General features: G+C 44.8%; 1 protein-coding gene across 1 annotated transcript; it reads left to right on the forward strand.

Annotated features, from left to right (window-relative positions):
• Window positions 1-1,890: 1,890 nt before the first annotated feature.
• On the forward strand, window positions 1,891-10,748 carry LOC128331612 (keratin, type I cytoskeletal 14-like). Its single transcript, XM_053265219.1, has 8 exons — window positions 1,891-2,455; window positions 5,249-5,331; window positions 6,873-7,029; window positions 7,386-7,547; window positions 7,640-7,765; window positions 8,646-8,866; window positions 9,520-9,566; window positions 10,433-10,748. Exons 1-8 carry the CDS (start codon window positions 1,943-1,945, stop codon window positions 10,528-10,530), a joined length of 1,407 nt encoding a protein of 468 aa, XP_053121194.1. The 5' UTR covers window positions 1,891-1,942; the 3' UTR covers window positions 10,531-10,748.
• The last annotated feature ends 6,223 nt before the right edge of the window (window positions 10,749-16,971 follow it).

Genomic DNA, 16,971 nt, shown 5'->3' on the forward strand with positions numbered 1-16,971 from the left:
GCAGGCTATGGGGCTGAGTCTGCCTTGGTCGGCCTGATGGATGACCTGTACCAGGGAATTGACAAAGGGAATGTGACTCTGCAGGTTCTTTTGGATCTCTCGTCAGCGTTTGATACCATTGACCATGGTATCCTTCTGGGTTGCCTGTAGGAGTTGGGATAGGAGGCGCAGTGGTTCCGCTCCTATCTCTCAGGCAGATTCCAGATGGTGGAGCTTGGTAATGGTTGCTCTTTGAAACGGGAGCTATTATATGGAGTCCCTCCGGGCTCCATTCTGTTACCAATACTGCTTTTTAACAGCTACTCACTCACTGGGTGAGGTCATCAGGAGATTCGGTGCAGGGTATTATCAGTATGCTGATGACACCCAAATCTATTCCTCCTCCTCCTCCTCCTCCTCCTCCTCCTCCTCCTCCTCCTCCTCCTCCTCCTCCTCCTCCTCCTTCTCCTCCTCCTGAAATGGCATTCACTCCCTAAATGCCTGCCTACGGGCAGTAATGGGCTGGATGAGGGATAACAAATTGAAGCTGCATCTGAGCAAGACGGATGTGCTCATTGTGAGGAATTGGAATCTGAGGGATGAGTTAGAATTTCCTGTGCTGGATGGGGTTGCACTCCCCCAGAAGGAACAGGTACGCAGCTTGGGAGTGCTCTTGGATCCCAGCCTTACCCTCATATCTCAGGTGGAGGCTATCGCTAGGAGTGCTTTCCATCAACTTCAGTGATTCGACAACTACGTCCATTTCTTGAAGAGAACGATATCAAAACAGTGGTGCATCAGCTGGTAACCTCCAGATTTGACTATTGCAATGCTCTCTACGTGGGGCTGCCTTTGTATGTAGTACGGAAACGTCAGTTAGTTCAAAATGTGGCAGCTAGATTGGTCTCTGGGGCAACCTGGAGAGACCATATTATGCCTCTTTTAAAACAGTTGCACTGGCTGCCAATATGTTTCTGGGCAAAATACAAAGTGCTGGTTATTACCTTTAAAGCTCTGTATGGCTTGAGTCTGGGCTACCTTAGAGAGCGACTTCTTCTGTATGATCCCCATCACACATTGGGGTCATCTAGAGAGGTCCATCTCCAGTTACCACCAGTACGTCTGGTAGTGACTCAGAGGCAGGCCACCTCTGTAGCCTCTGTGTCTATGGAATGTACTCCCGGCAGATATACGCAGTTTAGGCTCACTGTTGGCTTTTAAGAGAGCCCTAAAAACTTACTTGTTTGGCCTGGCTTTCCAAGGTTTTTAAATTTTAATTGGTTTTAAATTGTGTTAAAATTGTTTTTATATTGTTTTAAGTAGTGTGTTTTAAATGATATTTGTTTTTATGTTTTTAAAATTAGTTGCCCAGAGCCTCTGAATGGGGCAGTTTATAAATGTAATACATACATACATACATACAGCACTGGTCCAAACTACATGTAGTTGTAGGACGAAGGTACTTCAGGAAGACAAACCAAAGAGAAACAGCATTAGAAAGGACGAGAGGCCTGACCACTTGGAAAGGCACCAGGGAGGAGTCTTCAAGGACTCCTCTTTGCATTCCACAATCTTGGTACAGGACACTTAAAACATAGCCCTAGGTGAAGAACCACCCTGACTGAGTAATAACTGACGGTACTTGTAAGAAGAACAAAAGAAGAAACAGTTAAACAAATGTGTAAGAGAACACCCAATCTTTTCGGAGGCAAGGTTTCTGTCCCAGAATATGACATAAGCATGAATAAACACACGAGGAAAGCACACGAGGTTTTTGAAGTTGGCTTGAATGCCACAAGTGATCAAACCTTGAGGGAATGCGAAAGACAGACTGTTTTTTTCCTGTGGCAACGCCTCCATTCTAGCTATAAGAGGAGAATTCAGACAAGGAGCCACTACCACACCTGTGCCTTGCAGGATCTAGTGGGGAAACCTCTCTTGGGCATCGCAGTTTCCTAGCATCATGGCCACCACTATCAGGCAATATACCTCCTCCTCTTCCATGAGGGGGCCTGTGGGTTTCAGTGGGGGCTCTTCGCGGTTTTCCTCCTCCCATCTTGGAGGGGGCTACAGAGCACCCAGCATCCACGGTGGAGCCGGTGGCCTCTCTGTCTCTTCCACTCGCTATGTCTCTGGAGTAGGCAGTGCCCTTGGTGGTGGCTATGGGGGCAGCTACTGCAGCAGTGTGGGCGGTGGCTTTGGTGGTGGCTTTGGTGGTGGCATTGGTGGTGGCTATGGTGGAGGCTTTGGAGGAGGCTTTGTTGCCGGCGGTGAAGGGATCTTGGGTGGGGGTGAAAAGGAGACCATGCAGAACCTGAATGACCGTCTGGCGAACTACCTGGATAAGGTGCGGGAGCTGGAGGAAGCCAACTCGGAGCTGGAGATTAAGATCAAGGAGTGGCACAAGAAGCAAGGACCTGGCCCAGACCGTGACTACAGCCATTATTTCAGGACCATTGAAGAGCTGCGGAGCAAGGTATGGCAAGGGGTGGCAGTACGGGGATACTTTCCCAACTTGATCATGGCTGGGCCATAGCAATAACTTCGGGGGTCCAGCTTGTGCAGAGAAAGGTGTAAGATATGGCAAGGTAGCCTCAGAATAGAGTTCCATAAAATGGGATGCTTAAGTGATCCTTGAGTCTTAAATGTTACATCATGAATATTGGGGAGATCTGTAATAAGGGCTTCATTGGCTTATACAAATATACAAAGGCATTTAAAACTTTCAGTGATGTCCAGTGTGGTCCAGTACATATACATGGCAGTTATGAAGCAACATGGCTGGTGCAGACTGTACGCTTGGCAGCATAAGGCAAACTAGCCCTGCTACACTGTCTATCAATTGCAAACCCAGTATGGAACTGGTGTGCTGTGAAGCTCTGGATATGGGAAGCCTGGAAATCACTAGAATGCATACATCCTTGGGCCTTTCCATGTGGCAGCAAGCCAGCTTTATGATTATGTGTGGGCTTCACAGGGAGCTGCAAGAAACCTTTGTTCTCTGACAAGTACCATATGCACACATAAGCATGACCAACAAGCAGAAGGTTGCCGGTTTGAATCCCTTCTGGTGCTATATCGGGCAGTAGCAATATAGGAAGATGCTGAAAGGCATCATCTCACACTGCACGGGAGGAGGCAATGGTAAGTCTCTCCTGTACTCTACCAAAGACAACCACAGGGCTCTGTGGGTGCCAGGAGTCAAAATCAACTTGACGGCACACTTTACCTTTACTTTATTCTCTGCACTGCATTGAGCAAACAGATAAATCAAAGTGTCAATGATATTTTATTCTATTTTGCAGAATTTATTCTGGTTCTGCTCATCCTGGAGCAATAAAAGGCACTCAAACCTTGCCCTCTGGGCACTGAAAATATCATCCAGCAACTTCTATGGCTTTTGAGGCATTGCCTTTACCCTTTCAAGCATTACACAGGAACATAGGCAGCTGCCATATACTGAGTCAGAACATTGGTCCATCTAGCTCAGTATTGTCTACACAGACTGGCAGCAACTTCTCCAAGGTTGCAGGCAGGAGTCTTTCTCAGCCCTATCTTGGAGAAGCCAGGGAGGGAAATTGGAACCTTTTGCATGCAAACATACAGGTGCTCTTCCCAAAGTGGCCCCACCCCTTAAAGGGAATTTCTTACAGTGCTCACAACCCTAGGGATTAGAAACTTAAAAACGCTGCAAAGAAGTTCAGCACCTAATGCCACATTCTGTGGTTTTTTACTCCTTATGTATGACCATCATATACACGGTGCCCTGGTCTTTCTATTCAGTCTGAACTCAACGGAGAATCACCCCTTTATTTCCAGGTACCTGGTTTTTACTTTGCAGAGTCATGGACTTGGATCAAATTACAGCTGAGAACTGTCCTCCAAAGCTCATCACATCTGATTTTTTTCAAAAATTAAAATTCTGGTTTAAAATCCCTTCAGTAAGACAAAGAGTTCCTTAGCTGCTTTTGGAAATCCAACCTGGGGGCTTTCCAAAATCTTGGCCTCTAATGATTTAAAGAGTGAATGGTGTTGACTGATGGAAATGGCATTAATCTCCAACTGGGATAATCCCTAATAGGATGACAGCTGCAGGTCCAAGAATGCAAGGGTCAGATTGTTCTAGCATAGCAGTGCTTTGTCCCCAGTTATCTGTAGAAAGATGCCTTCTAGAAAGTACACAATGGCAGCAAAGACATGCTGACAGGCATATGGGATTACTAATGCCTACCGGATGTTACTTACGTGACAAGCATTCACTCCTTCTGCCAAGTCTCTGAGATCACCAAGGGGCCGACAGCTCCTCAGGGTGAGGTGGGGCTGGGCAGGTCTATGTCTGACCCAGCTCTTCTTTTGATGTAGCATTCCATGATACATAACAGTCACAATGATCTTGTGCTAGGCTGAGGTCAGAGATTAGGTGAACATTTTGAATATTTTAGAATTGCTAAATAAAGGGCTCTAGCACCTATTTACTGATTTAGCACCTATTAATTGATTAACATCTATTTCTTACTTGACACCTACTTGTTAGGTAGACAATATTTTACAGATGAAGCCCTAAGCCTGAATATGTCCTTCCTGAAGCTTCCTAGTTTACCTAGGGATTATCAGGAGCAGGGGCGTAGCAAGGGGAGAGGGGCCATGTTCGCCCCTCTCCCCAGCAGCCCCTTGGAGTGAGGGAGATAATGAAGAAAATAGGGAGGGGTTGAGCTGGGGGACCCTCAGGAGCTCCTCCCCCCAGATTCTTTGAACCCATCCACTCAAGTGTAGCGATACCCCTGATCAGGAGTCTTCGCTCATTACTCTATCCACCGGTTTACATCTTCCTTCCCTCCCTCCCTCCCGAAGTTATGCATTTTAGTGTGTTTAGCTGAAAAGACCACTGATCTTCTACTTCACATGATTTTCTTTACAAAGTCACCCCAAGTCTTGAGGCTGACCTCTAACTGGGAGCAACAAATGAATAGCCACTTCAGCAAATCTGTCCCTTCTGTGCTTTAGTTTCCCCTTCTTTTTTCTTTACCCATTTGAACTTTCAACTGTGATCAATACTAATATGATCAATCAAACAGGAGCAGAAATAGGTGTAGCAAAACTATCGGAAAGAGAGAGGTCTAGGTATGTTGCCTTAGTGCTATTACCATTCAAAGTCCTGCCTTATACCTCAGTTTATGAATGCTCTCATTCCTCCATGAATCAAAAGCATACAATGTAGGCAAATCTTTTAGTTTTAACATTGCTTCTTGCATCTCTGTTCTCTTTGCAGATACTAGGGACCACCATTGACAATGCTAGCATTGTCCTGCAGATTGACAATGCTCGTCTGGCTGCCGATGACTTCAGAACCAAGTAAGTTTCATTACCATGAAAAGTATTGTGAGTAATGGAAAGTCCCAACATTTTGTCTGGAGTATGTTATCTAATCTGCGGCTGAGTGAAGTGGCTTGATATATTAAAGCCCAGGGTCTAACTTCTAGGTCTGAGGGGTGAGAGCTGGATTCAAATATTCGAAAAGCAGCCAACACAGATCAAAAGTCAGAGGAACGAAAGGACAATGAAGGCTGGTCTGCACAAGCACTTAGAAAGCTAGGGCAGAAAGCCATCAAATTAGGTTGCATTCCTTGACTGTGTACCAGAAAAGTAGCCAAGGGCCCACCATTAGTGGCATTTCACCAAACCTTCCCTGTATCTTGTAATCTCTGCTTCAAACCTCTTTCTCTCTGGTTGTCAGTGTCCCTTTGGTTGCCATTGGTTTATCTGCTCTGATGTTACATAACATATATTGCACTAATTCCCAGATAAATATGAATATATATATATGGGTACTTAGCTAAGCAGGGTCCACATATGAACTGGTTGCATATGAATGGGAGACTTGATGTTTGAACACTATAAGATATTCCCCTTAGGGGATGGAGCTGCTCTGAAAAGAGCGGAAGGTTCCAAATTCCCTCCCTGGCATCTCCAAGATAGGGCTGAGACAGACTCCTGCCTGCAACCGCGGAGAAGCCGCTGCCAGTCTGGGTAGACAATACTGAGCTAGATGGCCCTATGGTCTGACTCAGTATATGGCAGCTTCCTATGTCCCTATGTCCCTATATCCTCTCCTCATGGCCTAGGCACTTACCCTTATACATTATTGCACAATGCTGAAAGATCTCCTCTGCCTGCTGTATGCTATATTCACATACTCTGCAACAGCTTATCCTGTGCTGATTTCTGAAGCTAGTTGGTTAGTAAAGTGATCTCCTTAAATTTAAGAATCTGTTAGTAAATTGACCATTGTGATCTCCCTAAATTTAAGAACGTTTAATCTCATAATGGATCTAGTTGTGCTTACTAAATATATAATTATTGAGCAATGTTTATGTTTTACACAGGCAGTTATGAGAAATGATGGAAGGGGATGCTGGTACACATGCCCCCCTTTCCAAACAAACAGGCATGCTGGTGCACAGGCCTGTTTGTTTCAAAACATCTGTTTCATTGTTTGTTTCAAAATAGGCATCTACAAAATATTTCCAAAAGGTAAAATATGGACAAAGCAGATATAATGATGGACCAGGAACAAGGGGCTTTATGAGACCTTCGAATCTGAGTTTTGAGGTCCATCAGCAACCAATATGAGTGTGAACCTCTTAATCTAAGTCAGTACTCCTTGAGCATTCAAATGATACCAGATTTGGCCCAATGGTCCAGAAGCCTTTGGATAAGAAAAAAACCTAACAACCATGATTATTAATATGGCAGCCAAGAGGAAGAGAGTTGACTTTGATCTAGGAAGTAGACTTTTGCAATAAGATTTGAACAACAGCAACAACCTGTCAAAATATATAGGAACAAACGTGAAAAAGACAGGATATTTAATCAGGGCATTTCTGTGTTTCCAGATATGAGAATGAGCTGGCTCTGCGCATGAATGTTGAGGCTGACATCAATGGGCTACGCAGAGTCTTAGATGAGCTGACCTTGTCAAGGGCAGATCTAGAAATGCAGATTGAGAACCTGAAGGAGGAACTGGCTTATCTCAAGAAGAACCATGAGGAGGTAAGAGACCAAGCCACTAGGAAATCCTTAGGGCTGTTTCACATGGCCAGTGGTGTGTAGTTGCTACAGGAAAGGTGCTTGAAAATTATATGAATATTGGCTCCTATCCTGTAACTATCGTGTGTATTGACTGACAAGCTCAGGATCTGGCCTTTGGTGTGCCAGCGCACTAGCCCATATGTAGGGTGGTTTGTGATGGTTGCTAAAAGCTGAATTCTCAGCAGTACACATGACCAGCCGGCCAAACGCTGTTGATGCCAATGTACTCATATCCAAAAGGGCCTAATATCTGAAATAATGGCATTCCATGTCACCTGGAAGAGAAATGCAGATAAGCTTTCTATTTCTGCCCACAGGAAATGAGTGTTCTCCGAAGCCAGCTGGGCGGAGAAATCACAGTGGAAATGGATGCTGCTCCAGGTGTGGACCTGACCAAGATCCTGTCGGAGATGCGTGAGCAGTATGAATGCTTGGCAGAGAAGAATCGCAAAGAGGCTGAGCAGTGGTTCTTCAGCAAGGTGCGCCTTCCTTCGGGTGAATTGACATTCTGCCAAGAATCTTAGATGCTCTGATGCATGTAAGGATGTGTCTCCTCTCCCTTTCCTTGCAGACTGAAGAGCTGAACCGTGAGGTTGTCACCAATACCGAACAGCTGCAGAGTAGCAAGACAGAGATCACAGAACTGAGACGCAGCATCCAAGGCTTGGAGATTGAGTTGCAGGCTCAACTCAGCATGGTATGATGCCATTTATTGAGGGTGGTGTGAAAATGATACTGGGTTTCTAACAGATCAATCTCACCTCGTTTTGAGAAAGGGCTGGGCCCTAAGTAATGGCCATTATTATAGGTGTCATTAAGAGGAGTCTAGAGCTCTGTTGATGGCTTTTAGTCATGATGGCTATATGCAACTTCCAGAGACAGAGAGGTAGGATGCTACCGAATACCATTTGCTAGGGAGCAACATCAGGGGAGAACTGTTGCCTTCAAGCTCTCCTTGTAGGGTTCCCAGAAGCATCCGGTTGGCCACTGTGAGGAACAGAATGCTAGATTAGATGGACCTTTGGTCTAATTCAGAAGGGTTCTTCTTATGTTCTTCTGATAGGATAAGCTACATGCAGATGACTTAATTAACGGTTGAGGAACAGCATGCCTTCCACATTTGCTCAGCTAGTGGAGTACAATTAAGCTTACAAAAATCTACATGCAGGTTCCTCCCTCCTTTGAAGCCCTTGTGCCCAATACTGAAAGCAGGAACTGGTGTAGAATTCCCCCTTTCCTTCAGAGGCAGCATAAAGGGAAGAGATGTGCTACTTCTACCATCAGGATTGGGTTAGGGAATTCCCTTCCTCTGCTAAATTGCTGATGAGTGATGGGTAGCTTGGGGCATATATGTCCGAGCCAAGATGCTTTATTTTCCACAGCAAGCTCACTCAAGACAGACTTAGCTTTTCATTCTTAAGCTATTTGTGAGACACCTGAATTTGTCTACGGATTTAAGATATTTCATGTCGTTCAGGGCAATCCTCAATTACCTAAGCAAAGTTGAGAAAGGGAGATATTAAACTTCTTTCTAAACTGAATCAGATTTCCCCTGCCCTCAATTCTTTCCCCCCCAGAAAGCAGCATTGGAGAGCACCTTGGCAGAGACAGAAGCCCGCTATGGCACCCAGCTCGCCCAGATCCAGGTTATGATCACCAGTGTGGAGGAGCAGCTGGCCGAGCTGAGGTGTGACATGGAGCGCCAGAACCATGAATACAAGATCCTCCTAGACGTCAAGACCCGCCTGGAACAGGAGATCGCCACCTACCGTCGCCTGCTGGAGGGAGAAGAAGCCCAGTACGTAAAGGGGGTTGTTGTAATATGCGGATCTGAAGCAGATAGGGCTGTTGGTCTCCGCTACTATTCTTCCACAATACTATTGCCTACAGCAGGTGCTGAGAAGTAGCTCCTCATTGCAGAGGTGGTGCTTACAGCTAAATTCCCTGGCACCATTCTTTCCATCAATCTCTCACTCTCTCTCTCTTTCCTCTCCTTCTTCTCCTCTGAGGCAGATATACTCTTGGGGGCTAGATATCAGGCACCCACTAAAGGCATTTGCACAGAATGGTAGCTGCCTTCCTGTTATGCTCTCTTCTTCCTTCTCCTGGGACTAGAGATCTTTACTGTCCCAGGGCCCAAGACAAGGAACAACTACTAACAATAGCATTTCTTTCTAATTATGAGAGGTAGCTGTTGTTTTCTAAATTTTAAGTTATTTCACACCTCCTTCAATATCTTTCATATTTTGAGAAGTGAAATTTCTTTTTGACGCATTATGTAACAGGTTAAAAGTTAGACGATAAAATTATTTAGTTGGCAGACATCCCTAATTATCTTCAATTTTTAAGACATTTGTATTGTAGTCTCATTGACTTTCCCTTTGCATCCTAGGAACACTGTCTGTGTTTTTGATTTGATTGTTTTGCTTTCCCTCCCCTACTTTCTTACAGCATCAGTTCCCAGTACAATGCAGCTGTGTCACAATCTGGAAGAGACGGTAAGAAAGTAGCTCAACTGAATCTCTAAACTATTTGGTGCTTGAATTATGGGGGATGTGGGGAGGGTGCTTAATGAAATTCACAAGCCCCTGGCTCCCTCTAAATTTAGTCATATCATAGCCTACTCCTTGTAGTCTTCTAAAAACAGTTGCTAAGGGGGCTGTTATAAAAGATGTGCGCAAGGGGTGGCCTCTGTAATTTGAGCATTGCAACCACTGATCTTGTATGAGAACCAGATGGAAGATACTTCATTTAAAAAATCACATTCATCCTTCATAAATATCACCATCTTTTGTAGCTGTATTATCAGCCCCTATGGTCCATGAAGTCCCATTTTCGGTCTTCAATGACCTCTGCCCATTCCTACTTTTTCTACTAGCTCCAAGAAGGTGAATAGATTTGGAAACTGGGTGGTGCTCATCTCTGCCATTCCAATGGACTCCACCTTCTTCTTCCAACTACATATCAGGAGCTGGTCCAGCACTGGGCAAAAATGTGTGGTTCTCTGGGTCTGGAAGCAGGAACATTAGTCATTCTGTCCATAGAGGAGACCTAGGAAGCAAGAGCTCTCCAAATACTCCCTCTTTCCCCAGGCCCTGATCGGCTCCCACTACAGCCTCTCACCTGGCTGAGGGCCTTTATAAACTTCCTGGCGAGATCATCACCTGTCCTGTTCATTCTGTCTATGAGCTGCTGTTTTTAACAAAACAAAACAAAACAACAAAACAAAACAAAACAAAACAACTTTATTTATTGACCATTTTGAAAAAAATTGTTCTCTAGCAGCTGACAAACAAAGCAGTGGAATAAAGTGAAATTTAAAAGGGGTCAAGATATGAATGGCTGTTTTCCTCTTTTCTTGCAGTGACAAAAACTTCACGCCAGGTCCGCATGATCGTTGAGGAGGTTGAAGACGGGAAGGTGGTCTCTTCTCGTGAGCAGGTCAAGCAATCTACCTACTAAAAAAGAATTCATGGTCCTAAATGCCCCCTGGCTGGAGTGCTGTGGATACAGTTGGGAGAACTTATCACAGCGATATCTCCATGCATTCTGTAGTGTGTATTCTGTGTGTGCATGACGCTTCCACAGAAGAAGCAGAGCCACACTGCCTTGTGGCCTTTTGAGTCAACTGCCCTGCCTGTAAGCAACTAATAAAGCATTGTTTCCTCACTCACACAAAACATATGCTGCTTTCATGTCTGTAAATCAGAAACTGTCAGTCTTGATAACTGGGGCATTGAGTCTCTCCAGTTGTAAACAGTGGTAGATTCAGATAACACAAAGCCTCTTTATGGCTGATTGTAATCCTCCTGTATGGTGACTACATCTGCCTGAGGAGTCAGTCGTTTCCCTGGATACACACACATTTCTACCTTAAGCTGCCAGGCCCTAAGTCCTGGCATCTGAAATCAGGAAGTGCCACCCTTTGCTCTGGAAGTCTTTCCTCCTAAATCTGTGATGCACAGAGGCCTCTCTGTATTTAGTGATGAAAGGGATGCACTCTGACACACTCAAGGGTGCGTGAATGCACGCTGGACAGGAATGCACTCTGAGGAGAGAGGGAAAGGAATGCACTCTGACACATGTCATATCTTCCAGGGTTATCTTAGATACTGGGGTTGAGTCTGTGGTAAGCTCTGATACTTAGATTTCAGGGGACTGGGAATCTAAGGGATTTGAAGGCTTAGCCTGGACTGGAGTCTCCAGGAATTCCCAGGTAACTCTTGGAAGCAATCTTAGAGACTTTAATGCAGGCCTGCTCAACTTTGGCCCCCCAGCTGTTTTGGGACTACAACTCCCATAATCGCCAGCCTCAGTGGTTAATAGCCAGGGACTATGGAAACTGTAGGCCAACATCCGCAGGAGGGCCGAAGTTGAGCAGGCCTGCTTTAATGGCTTGATACTGTAAAAAATAATAATACTGGGGTGGGGGGAGATCTTGAGGAACAGCTTCAGTCAGAGTTGGCAACCCCTTCCTGGTAATAATGAGGTAATGTTGGTTCACCTCAGGCCAGTCACCACATATACACAAGGACAGTGGTTAACTTCAGATTTATGTAGTGGAAGAGAGATTCACAATAAGGTAAAATGACCCCCTTATATAGATTCAAATTACAAAAAGTATTTTTTTAAAAAAAATTCTGTCTGTTCAATGCTGACAAAATTGCTTTCCCTGTGCAAGCACAGTACACTGGGGGATTTCCTCACTGCCGGGCACTCTTACTACAGGCACACAACCCGGGAGTGGGGTGGGGCATGCTTACGCCCGTCTATCTCACTATTAGCCCAGGTAAAAAACCTGGGCTACCACTGTGCAGAGCTCAGGGGTGTAGGTATAATTGAGAGGATGGGTTCAAAGAACATGGGCCCCCCAGTTCCTGGGGGACCCCCAGCTTCACCCCTCCCTATTTCCTTCATTATCGCCCTCACTCCAAGGGGCCTCTGGGGAGAGGGGCGAACATGGACCTCCTTTCCTCTAGCTACGTCCCTGGCAGAGCTACACACGACCAGTCCTTCCTAGGTAGGGCTGTCCAAATCTGGGCAGGGCTGGTCAAATGGCCTGGATTAGCTATACTGCTTGACTCTTGTCCTCATTACTTGCTCTGGTATCGGGGTTTGAACCACAGCTCTGGCCTCTCATATCACAATCGTGCAAGGCACTACCAGATAGGACAAGTCAGGGTGAGAACAGCAGGGAAATCAATTATGTCTGCATCGCCTCACTTGAGTCCTGATTGGCTAGGAAGGTCCATGTAACAGTGTTCAACCTCCTTTGCAGTCAGAAGTTTCTTCTTGCTGCTGTACAGAAATCTTAATTCACCTTTGGCTTGATTTACCACACCTTATCTGACAACCATACGAGCCTTTCAGAACCAGAATCTCAAGGCCCATGAGCAACAGGTGTTACATTAAACCACATTAAATCTTATCTACACATCACAGCCTTCTCAATGAAACCTTCCTACTGTAGATCAACCAGCAAGTAATTTCAGAGCTTTTTGATGCGAACAAACTATCTCTGTGTAGTGCTTCAGTGTGGTAAAGCAGAAGCAGGGGAGAAAGTGCAAGTTTATAAAAAGAAGTATATCAAAAGACAGTGGTTAACCAGTGTTTGTACTAAGAAATGCTTTGAAGAGCTGGAGTACCACAAAATGCATTAAAGCTTTATGAATAACATGATTAGGATGATTACCCTGCTGCAGGTGAAACAGTGACCTCAATATGAGGAGGAGGAGGAGGAGAAGGAGGAGGAGAAGAAGAACAAAACAGACAGGTTTGTCTGGATATCAAAGGAACAAGAAGAAAGAGATATCACTTTCTCACTTTAGTTCACATTAATAAGGGCAATAGGAAAAGATGTAATAATTGACAACTAGCTGACCTGGCAAAGAGCATCTGTGCCCCTAGTTCTCCCTGTCTCCCCCGCCTCCACAACTGATTCAGCTCCCTGCCCCATTCTAATTTAGTCTCCATCCCTTTGGCCAGTTTGTTCTCCCCCCTCATCCCTTCAGCCAGTTCGTTCTACCCCCGCATCCCTCTGGCCAGTTGGTTCTTGCCCCCCACACCACCGCCTGCTCGGCCATCCTCCTCACCAGGAGATAGGCGGTTGGAGCTGATGTTCACCAGCTCACAGTAGTGCCACTGCCTCCTCCTCGACCTCCCTCTCTCCTCAGCAGGCTGGCTCGCAGAGAGGACCCACTGCTGTGCTCTGCTCTGTTCTGCCCTGCCAGGAAATCTCACGAGAGCTGCCACACATGGGATTAGCCATGAGTATGCCTTAGAGAATTACATATATAGATGAGACGACAGAGCTGAAATCCAGCATGCTGAAGCAGGGGGGAGATGAGGATGGAAACACAGAGGAAGCATAGAAGCTATATCCTGTTATGTTCTATTTTGTTCTGAGTGATTATATTTGAAGCACTCTTCAAATTAAAAAGTTTTTATTGAAAGCTCAAAACAGGAGTCTGTGCTAAGCCACCTTTCTCCCATCTCTGATGGCCAAAATTGGCAGGAATCAGTTATTTGTGGTAATATAAACTGTTTCTTTCAAAGAGACAACCTATTTCCTAATATCTCCCCCTTATAATTAACTGACTCGGAACTAGTGCTGCACCAAAATGCCTCTAATTTTGAGACACACTTCACAAGTTGCACGTTCAATGTGGAAAAACATATTACTGAACAATATCCACCACTGAGAACATTCACATTTTTCCAGTATTGTTTGGTTCTTTTTCGTCCCTCTGGCTACTAAACTGGCACTGTTATTCTTCCTTTTTGCCCTTACTGTCCTCAACCTCATTTGTGTCCACACCACCATTAATTGTTGTGATTTTTTTCCACCAGCTCAGATGTGCCATTGTGACATCATATAAATGTAATCAACAACAACAACAACAACAACAACAACATCACATGGCTTGTCCAAACTAATATAATTAAATAGGATTGAGGGCAAATTGGTCCCAGCATAGTGAGGGCAAAGAATGAAAGGAAAATGGCACAACAAAGGATGGCACTGAAACACAAATATGTTTATGGATGCCAAAATTTGCTGAAAATGGGAGGAAATTTCCAACATGCACAAACATGAATAATACATGTTAAGTACTTTCAGCTTAGCAGTTATCAGGACAGAGCCATGGGCAGCTGTCAAATGAAAGGCAAGAGCCAAGTCAGAAATCAGAGTCATGGGCCTGGCATCTGAATAAGGAGTTTGTGGGCAGTTCCTGCCCCAGTAGCTCCCATTGTGCCTGTTATTGAACTCTCCCAGGGAGGACTGGGCTCAGTGGTGCAAGTCAACTGGTAGCTGCCATTTTGTCCCCCCCCCCAATATCCTAGACGTTGCATCGAACTGGGGCATTGTGGGGGGAAACACTGTAGTTGCCAGTGGTGGTCATGCTTTTGAGCTGACCACCCCCCCCCCCAACACACAATACCCTGGGCCAATGCATTGTCCAAGGCACTGTAGGAGAAAAAATGGGCAATGAACAATGTAAGGGGGAAAACGGTAGGCTCAGGAAAATCTTTGTCACTCCTTTTCCATTTTAAACAATTCAAAAAGAAGAAAGACTACCATTCTGTGATGGTACAAGGTAAGCCTCCCATAAAGTTTAGGGGGATCCAGCCACAAAGGAGGGGACTCAACCAAGGGTTTTTTTGTTTGTTTGTTTTTAAGAGACCTTCAAACCTGGATCTAGACCAGACTACAAGAAAATATGCCCGGAACTGGGCATGTAGGTTCTTCCTGAAGGAGCCTGTAATATAGACCCTCTCACTCAAATACCGCTCAGTCAGCATGGATCTCACAAGGGGCTGATGAGTGTCACTGGGATGGCTGATGCACAACCATCCTGTGTACCAGAAAATGGGTGTGCCCTGGTGGCGCAGTGGTAAAACTGCTGCCCTGTAACCAGAAGGTTACAAGTTCGATCCTGACCAGGGACTCAAGGTTGACTCAGCCTTCCATCCTTCCGAGGTCGGTAAAATGAGTACCCAGAATGTTGGGGGCAATATGCTAAAAATCATTGTAAACCGCTTAGAGAGCTCCGGCTATAGAGCGGTATATAAATGTAAGTGCTATTGCTATTGCTATTGCTATGCTCTCAGGGGGAGAATCAGCACAAGGTTGCTCTGTACTTAGTCCTCACCAGTTTCCTAGGTATAAAATACCCCATAGTTCTTCTTTCCACTTTCTGCTGCATTGGAGCGATGGGATACAAAGGCTCCGATGCAGCTTGTTGCTTTCGGAACGAAAGTGTGAGGCTTGTGTCTGTCTGCAAATTGATCCTAATGATGTGGAAACCCTGGCCTCCATTCCCAAATGCATTGGATCTGGTTACTCAGTGGCAATGGCCAGGCAATCTGTGCATTCTCAGACACACCACTATGCTTTTCCAAATACAGGAGACTTTCAGATGGAAATTGTTCCACTTTGCAGCATTTTCCTCATTTTCACAGTATGGTAGGGGGCAGGAATACAGGACGTTTGAGCAGAATAGTTTAAAAAGTACACAGTGATTGCAGAAGACCTGTTCTTCAGTGCAGGAAGGTATGACTGCATGACTTCTAAAAAGAAATTCTGTTTTAAAAATCAATCAACCAGTCAATCAATTATATTTCTATACCGCCTGATATGTCCATCTCTAGGCAGCGTTCAAAGTTTAACACAATATAAAACAGAGTAAAAACAGTTAAATTTACAAAATACAATTAAAATAGTCTGATAAAAACAAATAAAACAGTTTAAAATTAATTTCAGTAAAAAGCCTGTGAAAACAGGTGCATCTTGAGGGTCTTTCTAAAAGCAAACAGAGAAGGAGATGCTCTTATTTCAGCAGGGAGCACATTCCAAAGCCCTGAGGCAGCCACAGAGAACACCCAGTCCCAAGTCACCACCAAACGAGCCGGTGGCAACTGTAACTGGACCTCTCCAGGAGATTGTAATAGGCAATAGGGTTTATGATTAAGAAGGTGCTCTTTTAAGTACCCTGGACCCAAGCTGTTAAGGGCTTTATAGGTAATGGCTGTTTTCCAGGAACTTAATTAGAGGTATGTTTTATAGCTGCTTCCCTGATAAACACAAAGCAATTTTATGTTTGTTTAACTAATCTTTATTCAGAAACAACTCCATTGTTCTTCTCCTTTCCCTCCTTTTTCACTCCCACTCTCTACAGGAGCCCCACAGGGACAAATTTCTAATTAACAAAACATAAAAGATTGCTAGACAGAATACAACAAGGTGTCACAAATGATAACAGTCATTTCCCCACAATGGGTGTGCTTGCCGTAGGTACATCATCCTGCCGGTTCAGTCACAACACTGGAAAAGACTCCACAGTTTTTGTTGCAACCTTCAGCCCACAATAAACCATTAAAAGCTCATTCCAAAGATCATCATCCATTACACACACCGGCCATAATCTTTAAAGACCTCATAAAAAGAGCAAAAGCTATTTAATGAAATATCACCAAATAAAACTACTTCAACTCCCCAGGCTTCATTTTGATGCTATGGGGCAGTTAGCGGTGATATAGTAAAAGGTACTTACTGGTTATCATTTTCTTGTACAAAGCTTCTTGAGATTTTGCAGGCCTTCCATACTGTCCTGGGCTTGCAACAATACTGCTCCACCCTCTGAACCATTGAAAGTGATCAGTGTCTTAAGGGCCAGAAACTCTGTTCACCTTAAAACTTCCTAAGCTGGCTAGAATTACAAAACTATTAGAGGGTGTTTCTCCTGGCACCAGCATGTCACTATTCATGGGACAAGCGATAAGAAACATTCTGCTACTAAGGGATTTATGGAGCTCCCATTGAGGGAGGGGCTGGAAAGTGCAGATGCCAGTTTCTCTGGGGCAGATGTGAATGAATCATGAATGCTCTAAGAGGTCTTCAGA

This window comes from Hemicordylus capensis, chromosome 6 (assembly GCF_027244095.1).
Source record: "Hemicordylus capensis ecotype Gifberg chromosome 6, rHemCap1.1.pri, whole genome shotgun sequence".
Taxonomy (NCBI): Eukaryota; Metazoa; Chordata; class Lepidosauria; order Squamata; family Cordylidae; genus Hemicordylus; species Hemicordylus capensis.

Bases quoted from the DNA above. Each gene is read 5' to 3' on its own strand.
- LOC128331612 (XM_053265219.1), top strand. From the start codon at position 1,943: ATGGCCACCACTATCAGGCAATATACCTCCTCCTCTTCCATGAGGGGG. The intron at 7,030-7,385 runs GTAAGAGACCAA...TTCTGCCCACAG, and splicing joins TCAAGAAGAACCATGAGGAG to GAAATGAGTGTTCTCCGAAG. The intron at 9,567-10,432 runs GTAAGAAAGTAG...CTTTTCTTGCAG, and splicing joins GTCACAATCTGGAAGAGACG to TGACAAAAACTTCACGCCAG.